At 55.5% G+C, this 17679-nt stretch overlaps 2 protein-coding genes across 4 annotated transcripts in view; one reads left to right on the forward strand and one right to left on the reverse strand.

Moving 5' to 3' along the window:
* The window catches only part of CEP15 (centrosomal protein 15), a 48500-nt gene that overhangs the window by 9920 nt on the left and 20901 nt on the right, over nucleotides 1–17679 (forward strand). For 2 of the 3 annotated variants that reach the window (XM_026109946.2, XM_026109954.2), the window contains exon 5: nucleotides 13–4484. The exons of the other annotated variant lie outside the window; for it this stretch is intronic. In XM_026109946.2, coding sequence (XP_025965731.2) covers nucleotides 13–156 — 144 coding nt within the window. In that variant the 3' untranslated portion in view covers nucleotides 157–4484. Of the gene's footprint in view, nucleotides 1–12; nucleotides 4485–17679 lie in introns of those variants that run through there. 3 annotated transcript variants of the gene reach the window in all.
* FEZF2 (FEZ family zinc finger 2) lies at nucleotides 11814–15030 on the reverse strand. Its single transcript, XM_064519116.1, has 5 exons — nucleotides 14466–15030; nucleotides 13274–14118; nucleotides 13037–13171; nucleotides 12799–12931; nucleotides 11814–12377 (listed from the first exon to the last, which is right to left on the reverse strand). Exons 2-5 carry the CDS (start codon nucleotides 14060–14062, stop codon nucleotides 12115–12117), a joined length of 1320 nt encoding a protein of 439 aa, XP_064375186.1. The 5' UTR covers nucleotides 14063–14118; nucleotides 14466–15030; the 3' UTR covers nucleotides 11814–12114.

Here is a 17679-nt window from a genome sequence, read left to right on the forward strand (position 1 = left end):
TATCTTTCTCAGACTCTCTACTGGGCGTCAGTAGAAGAATGTCTTCCCAAGTGGGAACAGTTTCTTTTAGGAAGAGCAGAAGCTCCTATTGGTTTTAAGAAAATGAAATCTACAAAACAGAATAAAAGCTCCCCAGAAGAAGAGTCGCAAAAATAAATGCCCTGGGTTTGTTTCCTAACTTCTGACTGAAGCAAACAGTAGCATGCTGATCAGGCAATGGAATATCATGTCATTAAATTGTAATGTAAATAATTTAAATGAAAATTAACTGTATTAGATAGTTTGCTTTCACTGTCTCATGTAAAATTATTTAGTTTAAACGATATTTTTGCTTGAGGAGAACCTAGACCATCATTCCTCATGTTGAGAGGAGCAATCCTACTCAAAAGGGCTTTTCGGACCAGAAGTGAGAAATTCTGGTGTATGGAAACCCACCAGGGCAATTACCTCTTCAGTATGAGAAGAGTTTTAGTTTTTTTTGTAATCGTCTGCTTTTACATGTTAGTGCGATATATAAAGACAGATTCATGTGTTCTCTTTCTTCATTGTCATCTGTGCTGTGAATGTCTCTGTGGATGAGGGAGCAGGGAAGAATTTATCGTTAACAGGCAAGGCAAGCAGTTTACATCAGACAGAGTAGCTTTGTTTTAGAACTGCAAACCTGTGTACAAACCTTAATGATAGCAGCTGTGGAAGAAACACCTTGAATTTACACATCTTGCTTTCCCTGATTTTTGTCATTGCCACTTGCTTTGCTTCTACCCTTTGCTCCAGTAACTACTGCTGCTTTTCCCCACCTCTGCTTCCCCACCATGCTGCCTGCTTTGTATTTCCCATCTAATGGGCTGGAAAAGACAAGAAAAAGTAAACAGGTCTCTGGGGTTTTTTTGCTACTTTTAGGCTGCTCTTAGTGCTATTTTCTTTATGTTGACATAACTGATAAGTGAGATCTTTTGCTTAGACATGAAAGCTTTGAGAGAGCCAAGCAGAAAGCTAGCCCACAGTGACTGTCCAAAGAACAAGCATATAGAAGGTGAGGCGATAATACTTTCTCAGGCACTGAAAAGCTTCTCAGCGTCCTCCTGCGGAGCTGTAGTATCAGTGAGTTTTGGTTGGACAGTGGACTTAACTCTTTGTGCAGGGGAGCTACCTTATGCTACTCTGGTACTTACATGCTTTTGAAAGTACCAGTTCAGTGGAAAATCTTTCCAGGTGTATGACTTAGCCCTAAGAAATTTCACCCTTCTAAAGCAAGCAAAGCCTAGAAAACTTTTTTTTTTTTAATTATTGAGAACCTGGATTTGAGTGTTATAATTTGGTTAATGAAAGATTGTTATAGTTTAATGGCACGTGTGACATCATTCTCCCCCTCCCCCCCCAACCTGGAAGGAAGAGGAAAAAAAGTTTACTCCCACCAGCACCTGAGGATGTGAAAACTTAATTATTACTGATTTTGCCAGGCTGTTAGTGAATTAGTGTGTGCACCTTTGTGCTACATAGTCCTATGAATTATTTTTGTATTAGGGATGTTTTAACTACTTTTATTGAAACTGTAGTGCTTTTTAGCAACATTTCTCATAAATGTCCTGATTGCTTTGGCTCTAACCCCTCCGACACTGTTCTGTTTAAAAGATCAACTTGAGAATTGAGCATTGCAAAGTGTGTATTTAATTAATTAAACATAGTTTAATTATTTATTGATTAACTGTACTGGGGAGTTCATGGTCCAGTAAGAACTAGGGAACCAACTTCTAGCTGGAAATTACAGGAGGTCTAGGTATTCTTGAAGAACCAACATCTGCAGAGACTGTTCTTTCTGAAATCAGGCACTTGGTTTGTCTGAATTAAAATTAGCTGAAGATTCACTGACATGAAAAAAATAAACTTCAGCTGCAATTACAAATTGTTTTATGTTTTCAAGGGGAATGTTAAGAGTTCATTTGAAACTTTTTTCTATTGAAGTGTCCATTAAACTGATAAGTTTTAACAGAAACTGCCATCTTAGAAATATCCTGTTGAGTGGGTGTTGGTGTTTGTAACAATAACGTTGTTTTCATAATATGTGATGGCAGATTAGCACGCTTCTCTGCAGTGTTGTTAACAGTTGTAATTAAGGAATAAACAGTAAAGGGTGTCAGTCCGATGACAATTTCATCTATAGTGTCACAATACAAAATGTCACAAAATATTAGAACTGTTATATAACTACAAAAATATCAAATTAGGCTTTCATCTTACAAGCAGAGAGCTTAAAAAAAACCTGGCATAGAGACCATTGCAATTTTATACCTACTCACTGTTCTGTCACAAAGACAAGTTGGTAATATTTTCTTCTGTAAGATCACAATGTGTTTCTCAGTCTGATTTAGTAGGAGTGTGTGTGGATTTTAGAATTACAGAGCTCAAAATTAAAAAGCATATAATTGGAACCAGTTGAAAAGACAATAAGGGAAAAGCTATTACACATGAAGGCACTGAAGAAATTAAATGCCCAAAAAGGAGGGATGGGTGAGCAGTTAGTTGCTTACAAAGACTAGGATTCATCCTGGTCTTTGCATCCTAAGGGAAATCTGGGCCCTTAAGTACTTTATGCGTGTGAATAATCTGGGTCTTTATCTCTTTGGACTCCGCCTATACACTGGGACACAATACAGATGCTCCCATCTCCTTCGTTTTGATTTCCTGTGGAGGGAAAGCTGGGTGTGTGGACTCTGACGGGATGGCAGCTGGATGATTCGAGCATTTTGCAGAATGCACCCGCAAGCAGTGTTGTAGTTTTCACTGCAGAAAGATAAGAAGCCTTCCCTTGTTCGCAATTATGCGTTGAGCATAACTATATTAAATATTATTAGGTACTCCATTATTATGTTTCCAACAGTTTTCTGTTAAATTGGACAAAGGGATGAGGATTAAATTATGCTCCTTTCAAAGAAGGAAATTATGTGGTTTCTGGGACATAACTTTAGAAACAACAGGGCAGCTAGTGCGTGAAAAAATATACAGGAACATGTCCAGAAAAAGGGGGGAAAAAGAGAAAAACACTTAAAGCAGGAGTGTGTATAGGTGATCATTCATAGAAAGACAAGGGCCTTCAGATTGGCGTGTGGTCTAATATAAATAAATGCAATTGCATATGACTGTGAAACTGCAAAGCAGTAGGGACAGGGAGGCACAGAGCAGGCCGTTAAGGTGAAGAAATACGTGTTTCATGATTTGTCACAGACCTCAGGGTCAAGCAGTGGCAGAAAATGCAATCGTATGGTATCTTCCATCACTTAGATCAAGTGCACAGTTTTTACTAAGCCTGACTTAGCTTACATCTTACTTGTCCATAGATACAGGTACAGCTCATTTGCATTGTTTACAAAATAGAAGAAAGAAAGAAAAAAAATGATGATACCAGTGGAATTGAATTGTGGGTTTAAAGGAGACCCTGGATAGCAGTGCTTCACTCAATCAAGGCTGGTATTTCAAGTGTATTGATTCTAGGTAGTTTTCCCCCCAGTCATTCAAGGGTGGGGGTTTTTTAAGCTTATTTAGATTCCTACAAATTTTTTTGATAAGTGTGTTTTCACTCAGAACATAACCTGTTGCTTTACACACTTGACTAACTGCGTGCCCTTTTGTGCTACTGTATATGTACAAATAAGCTGCAATTGCCCTAAGAGCCTGTTGCCTCTTTTTCTTTTCTGGTGGGTGGGGGAAAGCGATTGAGAAGACCAGTAGCGGAAACAAATGTTTTTGCCTGTTTGTAAGTCAAATATTTGAGTATTTTATAAGAAGAAATACTAAATGGTCCTCTTGTAAGTTTATGCGCAGATGAGTAACCACAGTACTAGCCTAGAGGCACAGCCTGCTCGCCCATCTTGTCACCTCCACCTGAGCTTTTTACTTTTTCCGTTGTTCTGGCTGTGGGGGTAGGAGGCATGCTAGTTTTACGTAGGATAAGGAATTCTTACTCCAAATAATCTTTCTCAAGCCTATTAATGTCATTTGAGAATATGTATGAAATAACGAAAGGATTTAGAACACTCATGACATTTGACACTTACTGTAGTATCCTCTTGATTGTATTTATTCAGGGTCATCTTTTCATAAAAGTTGGGAGCTAGATTTTAAACTGAGCTTATAGTTTTTTGTCTCTGTCTTTTTTTTATTCACACAATGCAGCTCAGGGATGTGGATGTCAGACTAAAGCTCAGTTTGAGCTGGCGGGTACTGAAAAATAAGAAAACAATATTTGAAATAGAAGGTAGTTTCAGAGGTTACTTCTGAAAGAAAGCACTGTTTGCTCCATAATGGTAATTTTCATGATATTTTAATAGTTCTGTTCAGGTAAACTGGACCTTAAATATCATCCCAAATGTAAGCTTTTTTACGATATTTGTCGAGGTAAGAACTCTATTACTGTAATATTCTGTTTGCTCAAGAACTGTAATCCATGCATATACTATGTTGCAGTTGAATAAAGCTTTGATCCTGTATTCATTGACTCGTGGATTTCAGTGTTATATTGCATATACAAATTACATGTAAATTGGTGTCTGCTATTGCCGAGTGAGTGTGTGGGCAGTGAGTCCAGCAGTGATAAATACTAGAACTTTGCTTGGTATGTTTCTTTTTGTTAGTGCTTACCTGGCACTTATCTAAAATAGTAATACGCTGAATGCAGATCAGAAATTCAGAAGTTTACTGCTGAAAAATCCAACCTTAATGAGTCCCAGATGGATTACTTACATGCTTCCCGTTGTTTCACAATAAATCCACACTAAATTACTTCTGATATGTGATGGTGGGAGAGGTGTTCCCTTACTGTAAGATATGGATAGAGATTCTTCGCCCTTGCAGAAGGACCAGGTGGAAAAAACAGTTCTTTAGTGAGTCCTCCTGCTGTGTGAAGCTCTTTGTCTTTGCAGTAAATAGGGTGATTTAATTTGGGAATTTGCTACTCCCTTTAAACTTAGCTGAAACAGGTCTTGAAAATGCCGTAAATTGTACCAGCTGTGTATAGTCTTCCAGCTTTATCTTTTTCATTTTAGTTATTTTCTGTCCTTTGTCATTGATACATGCAAATAGTAACTATGATCGCTCCTTCCCATAAATTTTATCAGTAGTGATGATGATCTTAAAAATAAATGTGGTGTTCTTTCTCCTGACTCTCAGTCGTATCACCTACCAGAAAGCCCCAATAGGCTACAGAACAGTGTGAGACAGTATTTACATCACACTTTTGAAACAGATTCAAGCAGAGACAGCTGCCTTAAGATCATTTTACAAATATATTGCAAATTAATAAAAAAAATTTGCTGTCGTTTAAGTAAGTTAGTCTCCTTGGCCAGTACGTAGTATAAAGTCGCAATAAATTACTATGCGTAACCCAGTGGCGTTGGAAAATGTAATTTTGGTTTCCAGACTTATATTTCTTTACCTATTTAGTTTGTATGTGTTCGCTATAGCTTCATTCAAAGTGCTCTAACTGTTGCTCAATAAAAGCTTCTGGAGGATAATTTGCTTAAGTGAGCCACATGCCCGCAGCTTTGTTTGAGCGGCTAAACCGCACGCTTCCCCTCGAGTTGGCCACGAATATACATGTGTTTTCGCCTCTTCTCAAAGACTTTTCATAGAATAGGGGAAACTGGTTATCTGAGAAGATAGACTTGTTCAAAGTTGGGTACTCGGGGCTTAGGGAAGCCCAAAGCAAGCTCTTGTTTAAAAAAGGAGACAGGAGAAAAAAGAGCATTTCTCTGCCATTTTCCGGTTTGCAATAAGATAGCGCTGAACGCAGGGAGAATCTAAACTGGAGCACGGAAAGGTGACAGCTGATCGTTTCAAGGCATGTGCGCTATGCGTCGTCGAGAAATGATGGGCTAGCATGTAAACTGGAAACCGTTTATATATTCTTCATCACTTAACGGCACCGATATTTCCAATGAAGCTATAGATTCGCTGGCTGGTTTGCTGCTTTGAGCACATTCGTAGTAATAACCGTGACTATGGAAAACATATCCGTACATCCATGCGAAAAACGTTTGTATCTGAATGAATGTATTTAGAATAAGTTTAAACAACTTCAGCTGCTTTCTAGTATTTCTCGGGCGTTTCTTTTCGTTAACTTTGCGGATATACTTGGCTTTTTCCTCTATAATCAGCTTCCTTTTGCTGGATTCATTCAGCGATGCGACAATCCAATGTTGGTGATATCTCACTTCATTAACATAATGAATCAGAAGGAAAAGGCTGATTATATATTAGAAAGCTTCTATTTATGTGAAATATCTTGGCAACTGGCAGTAGTGAGGAAGATAGTAGAAAGGATATCAGACAGTTAGTGGGACTTCGGGAACGTGGTTGCCCAAGGTCCCGGGTGCGGTTTAAGACGTCTGAACGCTGTGAAGGACAAACGTGTCCGTTACAGCGAGACCGCTGCACTGACTGGGGGAAATACTATTCGGCTGCTGTGTCCTCGGTGCTGCGAGTGGTTTAAGCGCAAAACGCGGTGGTTTGGGCGCGAGGTTGGCGCCCGGCTGCGCTGCGCGGGGACGGAGCGCTGGAGCCCGGGGCGGCCGGAGGGCAGCGCTGCCCGGAGCCCCCGCAGCAGCTACCGCGGCTTCATTTCTGCCGCCGGCGGCGGCCGGGGCGGGGGGAGCGGCGCCGGGGGTGCTTGAACGGGCCGGCGGGGAGCGCGGAGCGGCGAAGCCACTGCGGCGGCCGGCACGTGGCGCGGGGGTCTGCGCGCCCGCGGAGAGGGGGAGAGGCTGGCGAGGCGCAAGCTGCTGCCGCGTGAGCTATCGGTATTTTTTTCCTTTAGACCAGAGCGCTTTTAAAGTTCCTAAAAAGCCTGTGTCTTCTGCGGACTCAGAAGACAACAAGGGTACAGTCTTTGCAAGAAAACTCGGTTTCGCGTTGTTCCGCGCTTATAAACTCGATCCTGGACTGTAGGACCGGACCTTCCTTTTTCTGTGCTCCGTGCTTCACCGTTATTTTGAGCTGCGGGAACGTGACCCCTGTTCGGGACGGCAAGGCTTTTTCGTAACAAAATACGCGATTCCCAGTGTCGTTTTAACGCCTTGTAGATCTTAAGAGCACCGGTGGCTCCAGCACCTGCGTTCAGAGGTTTTGCGTTTTACCCCAGCCGGGGGGGCAGGAGCAGCGGGGAAGCAGCGGCTCCTGGGCGCCGTCCTGCCGGGGAGAGGTAGCTGCCTCTCCCGCGACCTGCCTCCAGGAAGGAGAACACCGCAGTCCAAGAGCCCCCCTTTATTTTCGGTTGGAGGCACCTGTTGGGCTCTCCTTCCGTGCTGGAATCAATCACGCAATTACAAGCAGCAAACGGGACTCAGGAGAGCCTCGGGCGAGCCGGCGAGTTGACCTGGGGAGAGCCTGACGGCGAGGGGAGCGAGGTGAAAAGGCGGGGGAAGCAGAAGGGGGTTCCCCCCCGCCCCGAGGGGTCAGGGAGGGCCACGAGCTGCCGAGCGAGGCGCTCCCCACTCCCCTAGCGCCCCTTTCCCCGGGGCTGCGCGGCGGGAGGACCGGCCCGGGGCACCGCGGCTGCTCGGGACGGGGCGGGTTGCGCCCCGGGAGGAGGTGGGGCGGACGGGGAGGGCTGCAGCGAGCGGGGGGCGAGCAGGCGAGCGGCGTGGGGCGGGGGCGAGGTGTGAAGTGCGAGGCGGAGCCCCGGGGAGGGGAGCGGGCGCGCAGGAAGGCGTGGAAAGCGGGTAAACCTGGGAGCGGTCAGTGTTTGGGTATTTTGTAAGAAGAAATACTAACTCGCCCCTGTTGTCAGATAAAACGAGGGGCCTACCTGCGCCCTTGCCGCCGCTCCTGGGGCCAGACGTGACCGCGGAGCCGGGGCGGCGGCGCGGCTGCTGCCGCGGGGAGGACGCGGGGAGCCGCGGTGGCATGGCGGCGCGGCCCGGGGGAGATGCCCGGAGCGGCTGGCCGGCAGCCTCTGCCGCTGCCCTCCCTCGGCCCGTGGGACACACCAAGCGTGAAGGGGCCCCGGGCTCCTGGGGAGAGAGATGGGGAGGAAAAAGGCGTTAGGGAGCGAGTCCCCGCAGGGAAAGGACCACGGAGAAGCGATGATTTCCCCCCCATGCCGAAGCCGGCTCCCGGGACGGCTGTGGCTCGCAGGGCGGTGCAGGGTTGTTGCCGCGGCCGGCGCCCTCCAAGCCCCAGGGGCTCGCTGGGAAACGGCGCAAACGCTCCCGTGAAACAGCTGGAACCGGGAGGAGCGAGGGCGACGCAGGCACCTGGGCGCCGGCGGGGATTGCCGCGCTGGAGGAGGCATGTGTCAATTTAGCCGTGGTGTTGACTTAAGCGAAAGTGTTAAGCCATTCCTAAACCTAAGTCAATACAGACTTAAGCCAAAATTGTTATTAACGAGCTCTAATCTGATTTAAGAGCCTCCGTGCGAGCCTTGTCCGCACCAGGGGAGAGGCGCGCTTGCAGCGCGCTGCCTTGCGCCGCGGGGCCCGGCGCCCCTCCGAGGGCAGCTCGGCCCGGGGGGCGGCGAGGGGGTCGGCGCGGGCTAGCGAGCGCAACCCGGGCGGAGGAAGGTGGGTCTGGGGGCTGTGCTGCCTCCTGGGCAGCCCCGGCAGCTACTTGCTGGGCTGGCCGGCGTGTGCGAGGTTTTACCCCTGCGGCATAGCCTGGGCACGCTGTGCCGGGGTGCGGGCGCCGTGGGGCCGGGCTGGCTGCGGGGCAGCGGCCTTTTCGGGCTGCCGGCGGGGCCGTCCCGGCTGTGCCCGGCCCGGGGGTCCCTGCCGAGGCCCGGCCGCTCCGCTCGCCTGGGAGAGGGGACATGCCAATGCATTTTTTCCGTCCCGATGGGGCGGTTGAGCCCTCCACTCCACCCCCCAGTGGGGGCCTTTCTTTTCTTCCCCACCAGCTTTGAGCAGCCCTGTTTCAGATTGGCCTTTTTATGTTTGATATAAAGAATAGTTGTTGGCCAATTCCATCTTTTCATCGCTGCTCTCCAGGCCCGGGTCCAAGCGGCTTGTCAGATGCTCATTAACTCCCCCTTTGGCTCTTTCCAGTGTGTCTCCTAAGCTCATTGTGCCAAGAACTAGCGCTTCTTTCTCTTTACACGGCTCCCTTTCTCTGCTCCATCAGGGAGACAAATTACTTTCCAAAAGGGATCGCCAGGGATGGTTTAATGAGAATTTCTCTAGGGCTGGCCGTGGAAATCAATGTAGTTAACATTCGGTGCACTTAATTGGACTTTTCTCTTCTGCCTCCTTCAAAAAAACTCTGAAGCTATCCTGTTAATCTCTCATTTGTAATCAATTGTGTTGACTAAACAAAAGTCTAGGTCGTCCTTTCTTCCTGTCCCAGACAATCCTTTGTTGCCTCTAAATGCCTCATTCTTGAGTGCTCCTGGTCGTGTAGATGGGTTCGATTGTTGACAGTTCATTATTGCGCTTTTGTCCATTTAATCTCCCTCGCTGTGTTTTGCATGTGCATGCCTTAATGAGCTCCGTTGGCAATTAACATGTTTCTAGCAGCAAACTGGTTGCTCAGACGTTTGGAGAGCGGAGTGCAGGGAAAAGGGCAACGCAGCTGCCTTTGGGTTGTTCGCTTCCCAGCGCCTGCCGCCGGCTCCGGCCCCGCCGCCGCCGGCTCCGGCCCCGCCGCCCCCGGCGCGGCGCACCTGGCTCCGGCCGCGCCTCCCCGCCCCGCTCCGCGCCGCTCCGCGCCTGGGGGCCGCGGGGGGAAGCCCCGCGGTGCTGGCAGCTCCGCGGTGTCACCCTCTGCGCGGAGGCACCTCTCCCCCCCCCCCCCCCCCCCCCCGAGGCACCGGCGCTGTTCAAGCTGTCGTGCGCCCGGCTGCGGCGCCGGCGGAGGGGCTTTGCGCGGGTTTGGTGTTGTTGTTGAGGCTTGCTGGCAAGAGCGCTGAAGTGTGAGCAGTCGCGGACAGCAGAAACATCTTGTGAGGGAGAAGATAATTGGAGTCTCTGGCGTGCGTGTGTCTGACAGCGCCGCCCATCCCCCGCGACGAGCCGCCCGGGGGCGCCGGGAGCCGGCGGCCGCGCTGGGGGCGGCCGGGCCGGGCCGAGCCAGCGCCCCTTCCCGGGGCCGGCGGGTACCGCGGAGGGCGCCCGCAACGCGAGCCGCAGGCGGCCAGCGCGGCCCTGCAGGGCGCCCCGAGCTGCGGCAGGGGGGCCCGGCCCCCGTCTGCGAGACAGCGCTGAAAACAACGGCCCTCTCGGAAAGAAGAGCGTGCTTCCTCCATCCCCCCCCCCCCCCGGGGGCAGGCGGTGCGGCCCCCTCGCCCCTCGGGCGGGCTGCGGAAGCTGGGCACCCGACGGGCAGCCCAGACCTCCTCCCGGCGCCCGAGGGGCGGAGGCAGCGCCGTTCCCCCCGGCCCGGCAGCGGCACCCGCTCCGCACCCGCTCCGCGGGGCGCGCACGCCCCGGCCCTCGCCTCCGCGCCCCTTTGCGGGCAGCTCGCCCCGCCGCAGCCCGCCCCGTCCGACCGGGGAGGGGGTCCCGTCCCTTCCCGCTGTGCCCGGCCGAGGCAACCCGGTGCCCGGGACGTCCCGCCCCGTCCGTCGCGGCTGCGGCGCGGCCGGGAGCCCGGCTCGGCGGGCGGTTTGCAGCCAGAGACCCTGTTCGCAAGGGGTTGAGCAACAGCCCCTTCGCTTGAGGAGCACTTCTCCCCCCGCCCCCCGCAAGGTTTCCCAGAGCAGTGACTTGTGGCAATAGCAGCTGCCTTTTTTTTTTTTTTAATTCCTTTTAACCTGCAACTCTCCACCAAAATCTTTCAGCGAATTCCCGCAGGATCTTCCCCGCTGCCAGGATCAGTGGGCGTCGTTCGCTGCACCTCACCCGGCCCAAACCATCAAAACGATACTTTTGGCACTTAAAAAAACACGAAACCCGAGCAAGGATGAAATTGCATCCGTCCCTCCAGCGGGAGCAAGGGACAAGTCCGCCTTTCCGCTCCCTGCCGCCGGCCCCGGCGCCCGCTCCTCGCCGCAGCGCGGAGCCTCTCAGCCGCGTAACGAGTCCGGAGCGCGGGGCGGCTGCCGTTCCGCCGCGGGCTGTGCTTGTCCTCGCCTCCCACCACTTAACCACTCAATTAAGCGGGGAAGAGGTGAACTTCCCGTTACGCCGTCCCCAGACACTGCGGTGTCGCGCTCGGTCCCCTCTTCATTGGCGAGCGCGGCCCGCGCAGCACGCACACGCGCGGCCCTCCGCAGCGCGTCTGTCCGCGGGAATAATATTGTCCCTAACGACGTGGCCGGAATAGGCACTCGCCTATTAAAAGGAGGGGAGAGGGGGAGATGAGAAGGGAATATTTAGTGTAATCCAAGTGCTTGATTATCCATATTCTGATCAAAAAGAGTTTCTGAGGCCTGCTGGGAGTGATTAGATTAATGTAATGCGGTTTGAAGGGCCTGTGTTTTCTCTCTTAATTTGGGTCATTACTCGGAAAGCAAGCATGAGATCATTTCATCTGCATGCAGGGGAAGACGGGCACGGAGGGGCGGCCTCAGCGCGCCTTAGCGAGGGGACCCCGGCAAGCGGCGCGGGGAAGCTCCCTCCGAGCCGGGCGCCGAGCCGCCGGCGGGGCCCGCCCGCCCCTTCCCCGCGGGGCAGCCGGCTGCCCCTGCCCCCGCCCGCGCTCGGTGTCCGGCGGGGCTCACGGCTGCTCGGCAGAGGCAGGAGCCCGGCTCCCCGCCGGCGGCCCGGCCCCGGCCGGTCCCGCAAGCCGCGTTCACCCAAGGGACAGCGCCGATTCCGCCCGGTCCCGACTCGGGCCGGGGCCGAGCTGGGAAATGAGACACCTACGAAGGGCCGGTTTATTGTCCCATGATATATAGATATATATATATATATTCCTCACTTATTCGAGCGTACATTTAAAGTGGAGATTTACAGACACGTATAAAGACCGCTGTCCTGGCCCGGGGGCGCAGCCAGCCCGCTCCCCTCCTCGCCCGCTCCGGGAGCGCAGCGCGCCGTTAAATAAGATTCCTCTTATGTACAAGTGCGGCTCGGGATCGCTTGCACCGGCGGCTGAGCTCGCTGGGGAAAAGACAGAAAAGCAAAGGCTGGTGCGGATAAATAGTGCTGGCCTGGTGGAGCAGGTCCGAGTGGGGCGGTGCGCGGGGCCTTAGCTCTGCCCGCTGCGCGCAGGGTCCCGCGGCGGCGGCGGCGGCGCGCTGGAGACGCTGTCGTGCAACTTTCGGACGTGCTTCTTTAAATCAAAGTTTCTGCAAAATCCTTTCCCGCAAGTGACGCACGTGAAGGGCTTCTTGTCGTTGTGGGTGTGCATGTGGAAAGTCAAGTTATAGATCTGGTGGAAGGCTTTGTTGCAAATCGTGCACTTGTACTGCTTCTCTCCGCTGTGGGTCAGCTTGTGGTTCTTGTAGTTGCCTGCGAGAGAGGAAGAGGGCGGAAAGCGGGGTTACCCGGGGGTGCTGGGGCCGCGCCGCGCTCAGGTGGGGCGGGGGGAAGCGCCCCCCCGGCTTGTCAACCTCGGTGCGCGTCACCGCGGAGCAGCGCGCAAGCGGCGCGGCCCAAATGAAGGCAGGGTCAGCCCGGTGACCCGCAGCAAACGCGGGGCCCTGGATGAGGCCCAAGGCCCGGCACCTCTCGTTTAAAAAGCATTCAGGGAGACCCGTCAGCAGCGGTCCCCGGCGATGCGGCCCGGCTTGGAGGGACGGTAATGGGGAGAGAGGCGGCCGACGCTGCCCGCGGCCGGGCGGGACGTGCCGCGCTGCATCCCGCTGCTGCCGCCGGGGCCGCGGGGCTCGGCTTGGCTCGGCCCGGCTCGGCTCGGCTCGGCCCGGCTCACCTTTCTGGTGGAAGCCCTTGCCGCAGAACTCGCAGACGAAGGGCTTGTAGCCGGCGTGGATGCGGATGTGGGTGTTGAGCGTGGAGCTCCTGTTGAACGCCTTCCCGCACTGGTTGCACTTGTGGGGTTTCTCCTGCACCGGGAGGGCGAGAGGCCCGTTAGGGGGCTGCGGGCAGGGCGGGGGGGGGGGGGGGGAAGGGGGGAGCCGCCTCCCGCAGCCCGGCTCGCCCCCACCTACCTGCGTGTGGATGATTTTGTGCCGGCACAGGGTGCTGGCCTGGCGGAAGCCCTTGCCGCAGACCTTGCACACGAACGGCCTGGCCCCCGTGTGCACCGGCATGTGGCGGGTGAGGTTGTAGTGCGCGTTGAACACCTGCGGGAAGCGCCGGCAAGGCGAGGTTAGGCGCGCCGGCAGGGCCCCGCCGCCGCCCCCCGGCCCCCCCCCCGCCGCCGCCGCCGCCGCCGGGCCCCTTACCTTGCCGCACACCTCGCAGGTGAAGTTTTTGGGCTTGCCCTCCGCCGCGCCGCCGCCGCCGCCCAGCTTGGCGTGGCCCTTGGGGCCGCCGCGCTCCGCCGCCGCCGCCTCCTTCATCACCTGGTCCAGGTGGCCCGGCAGCCGCTCCTTGTGCGCGAAGGGCGGCGGCGGCGGCAGCTTCTCGGCCGCCAGCCCCGCCAGCTTGGCGTTCTCCAGCAGGAAGAGCTTCTGGTGCGCCGAGAGCCCCCCCGGCGCCGGGGCGCCCAGGAGGCCCGAGGGGAAGAGCTGTCCGTGCAGCAGGTCGGCCGGGTGGTACGCGGCGTCCAGGTAGTTGAAGTAGTAGAGGGAGCGGGGGGCGGCCGGCATGGCCCCCGCCTGGTTGATGACCTGCGGCTTGATGAGCCGGCCGCTGGGCTGGCCCAGGGCGAGCTCTGCCTTGCAGCACACGCCGCAGTTGGCTTTGCAGAGCCCCGCGCCGCCCCGCAGGCTGCTTTTCCACAGCTCCGAGTAGTTGAGCAGAGTCTTGGAGGGCACCTCGTAGCCCAGCGGCGGGATGGGGATCACGCAGGGCAGCGGCGAGCACAGGCTGAGCGTTTTCTTGCCGGGCTCCGGCTCCAGCCCCAGCCCGCCCTGCCGCTGCTCGAAGGCTGGCTTGGGCTCCGACGTCTTGGCCATGATGCGCTCGATGGAGAAGGCCAGGGTCTTGGAGGGGTTAGCGGCGCCGCCGCGGCCGTCGTGCCGGGGGCAGGGGGAAGGCATGACCGTCTCCAGCGACCCCGAGCTCGCCATGTCTCTGCGCCGTGCGGGAACTTGGTGTGAGCAGCGACTCGCTCCTGCTCTCGGCTCTGCATTCCAGAAAAGCCAGGAGACAAATCAATTTAATAAGCACCTTGTTCTCCCCCCCCCACCATCACCCCCTCCCTATTTACATTCAAATGAACATATCCAAGAACAATGGCACGTAGGGTACCAGATTACTGCTCATTAAGCGGAACACGCCAAAGTAACATGCAAGCTAGACCTTGTTAGTATTTAAAAAAAAAAAAAAAAAGAAAGGAAAGGAAAAGCCTCCCCCAGCCCCGCGGCCCCCTGCGCAGCCCCGCCGGCCGCCGCGGTGCGGGAGAGGCGGCTGCGGCAGGGCAGGGGCCGGGGCAGGGCGAGGGGCGGCGGGGCTCGCGGCGGGACCAGTTACCTTTGCCCGGCGCCGAGGAGACGCATCCAAGCAGCGCGGCGTGGCCACAGTCACATTTTGATAGCAAACATCTTCCTGAGCGTCAGATCACTGTCTCGTACATTTAAAGCTGACATCACATGAAGTCACTTGGAGCAGAATGACATGGGAATGCCACCATGGATCTTCCCGAGCCGCGGCGCCGGGCTGGAGCGCGGTGGGTTGGGGCAGGGAGAGGAAGAGGAGCCCCCCCTCTCCACGCACGATTTCCTTCCAGTTTAAGACATACAAATCGCTCGTGTGCGAGCTGGGTTTTTTCCTCTCTCTCTCCCTTCTTAAAAAGCAACTTGCAAAGCAGAGGAATCGTTTTGCATGTGGCAAATTAGAAGGCAAGTGCGATTCACAAGTTGGGTGGAAAAGAGTGCTCCAGTTCTTGCTGGGGTTAGAGGAGCCACTCGGAGTGAGCGTGAGGATTTTTTTTTTAAGAAGGGGGAGAATGAATTTTTTTTTCCCTAAAGCAACTACCACGCAACCATGCTCGAGTTATTTTGGCAACCCATCTGCAATCAGCTCCGTTGCAACCGAGCTGGAAGATAATTAATAAATTGTCACTTATCTGCGAACCTCCCCAGCATGTATAAATTAATAGCCAACCCATTAATTAGGACAGTGTATTAATGTTAATTAAACTAAGTTTAATTCCACCCCCCTCCCCTCTCAGGGTAGCTGGTGATTAGCCTTAAATAAACGCGGAGAGTCGAGTCCAGGGCTGGGTTTTCGCTGCTGAAAAAAAAAAAATGCGGTGGTGCGCTGCGAGCGCGAGTTTTGCAGATTGTCACCCCCAAAGGTGCCCGATTTCCCGGGCGTGCAGACGGGTGAATATCCCTTCCCTTTCCCTCCTTTTCGCCCCCCCTCGCCTTTTCTTTCTCCCTTCCCAAATACGCGACGCTACATGATTGCGAGCGGGCGCCGGGGTTTCTTCCCTTCCTTTCTCTGATTAAAACGACTCGCTGCGGGCGGGGAGGGTTTGCGGGAGGCGAGGACGCGGCCGCCGAGCTCCGCGGCCCCGTGTCCACCTGCGCGGAGGGGCCCGGCCGCGGCGGCAGCACCTCCCCCGGCTGGGGCAGCCCGTCCCTCCGCGCCGCTATTCAGCGCGGCCGATTCTCCGCGGCGATTCAGAGCGCCCGGGCTTTCACTCGGAGCCACTATAGCGCTGCGTGGAACCTGGTTTTGTGCGTTTCTGAAATAAAGAGGGGGATTATCCGGGGGAGGGGAGGGGGGGGGGAGCGAAGGGTTTAGGCTGAGCCTGGCCAGAGGTAAAGCAAGCGATGAAAAGGCCCCTATATATATTTTTTTCCGCTTTTCTAGCACGCCTAAGAAAGTTTGGAGGAATGCGGCGGTTTTTGTGCGGCGCTGACAAAGCAGCGCCTCCTGCCCGCGCCGGGCAGCTCGCTGGCGGTGTTTGCAGACAGGCTTTTCCCCCCGCGAACCACGACTCGCCGCCGAGACAAACTTTGAGAGCGGCGGCGGGGAGCGCTCGGCCCCCGGGGCTGCGCTCGGTGCCCCGGCGAGGGGGGACCCACCTGGGGGGGGGGGGTCTCTCCGCCTGGAGCATCAGGTGTCGCCGTGCCCAAAGCCCTGCCTGCGCCATCCTCCCGGCTCCCGGCTCCGGGAGGAAACCGTCCCGCTTTGGGGGAGCGGGAGAGGCAGCACGGGGCCGCGGAGAGCCGCCCGGGGCTGGGCCGGAGGAGACACCGGGCAGCGAGCAGCGGGCGGCCGCGGGGCTCCGCTCGCTCCCGGGGCTCGCCGGCTTTCGCAAAGTATTTAATTAGCCTCCACAAACTTCTTTTCCTCGCCTGCAGATTATACTGAGTGGAGGGTTGGGAACTATTTTACACCTTGCCACTCACATGTTAATTAATCTCTATCTAACCCTAATTGCAGTTTATTCAAGCACCGCTCAACAGCTCACCCACACAATAAACACTGGGGCTGCTTTTATCCATATTACTCCCCGCTCACACGTTGAGTAATTAACTCCAGTACCAACTAATAGTGCAAACAAATATTTTCTGTAAACGAGATGATTTCGGGCAGGATAAAAGAGGGCTGCGGAGCCGAGGCCGGGAGCTCGCTGCCAGCTTCCCCGCGCCGCCCTCGCCCTTCGCGGGGTGTTTCCCGGGCCGGATCCTCCCCGGCGCGGCCCAAGGGCCGGGCCCGGCTCCCGCCGCTCGGCGCCCGGCTCGGGGCGGCGGGGCTTGCTGCAGCCGCCCGGGGCCCGGCTCCCTCCCCGGGCCCGGAGGGCAGCCGAGGCCGGGGGCCGGGTCCCTGCCCCGGGCCGGGCCGGGCCGCTGCCGGCCGGCGACGTGCTCGGGTGCCGCAGGACTTGTGCATCAGTGCTTCGGGATCACGGCTCAGACCCGCGCATCGGAGCTCAGTATTTTAATTGAAATCGCAGGTTTAAGCACAGCTGGAGGCTGTCTCTATCGATTCGACTTCTGCTGGTCCGGGAAGCGTATTAAAAATGACTGACTTTGATACAGCTGCCCCAGTCACGGCGCCCTGCCCACCGCGATGCCTTCGCCCCCTGCTAAGCCAGCGCCTGCGTCGCCCTGGCGGGTTTCGGCGGGTCCGAGGTGGCCCGGCGGGCTGCGGCCGGGCTCGGCGCCCTCCTCTGTCTCTGCCTGGGGGGCCGGGGTCGCCCGGAGCTGCGATCCTGCCCCCGATATTCGGACGAGAGAAATGGCTGGAGGATTTTTCCCCTTGCAAGTCGCTTGCCGAAAAGCCACTCGCAACTCAGTCGTGGCCGCTTCACTGTGCTGTTTTTTTGCACCGCTGCCTCCCCGCGCGAACGACTGCGGGGCCCGTCCCGCCGCGGCGGCGGGGCCCCGGGCGCCAAACGCGCTTGGTTTATCTCCCTTTTTAACTGAACGGCTATTTTAATTTTTTAGTCGCCTCCGCGCCCGGCAGCCCCCTCCCCAAGCGCATCCCGCGTTTGCCATCGAAAACCGGCTCGGCTGCCTCTGCCCCCGCCGCCAGCCCGGCCCGCTGCGTGCGGCCGCAGCCGGGGCAGCGCCGCGGCCCGCAGGGGGGCTCGGCCCGGAGCCCCCGACGGGGCGGACGGCGGCGGCTCCGCAGCCCCCCGGCGCGGGGGAAACGCCGGGAGAGCGGCCGGACACGGCCCGGCTCCTCGCTCCCTCTAGGCCCCGGGACGAAATCCCCGCTGTGGGCGCGG

The sequence above is a fragment of the Dromaius novaehollandiae genome, chromosome 12 (assembly GCF_036370855.1).
Source record: "Dromaius novaehollandiae isolate bDroNov1 chromosome 12, bDroNov1.hap1, whole genome shotgun sequence".
Lineage (NCBI taxonomy): Eukaryota > Metazoa > Chordata > Aves > Casuariiformes > Dromaiidae > Dromaius > Dromaius novaehollandiae.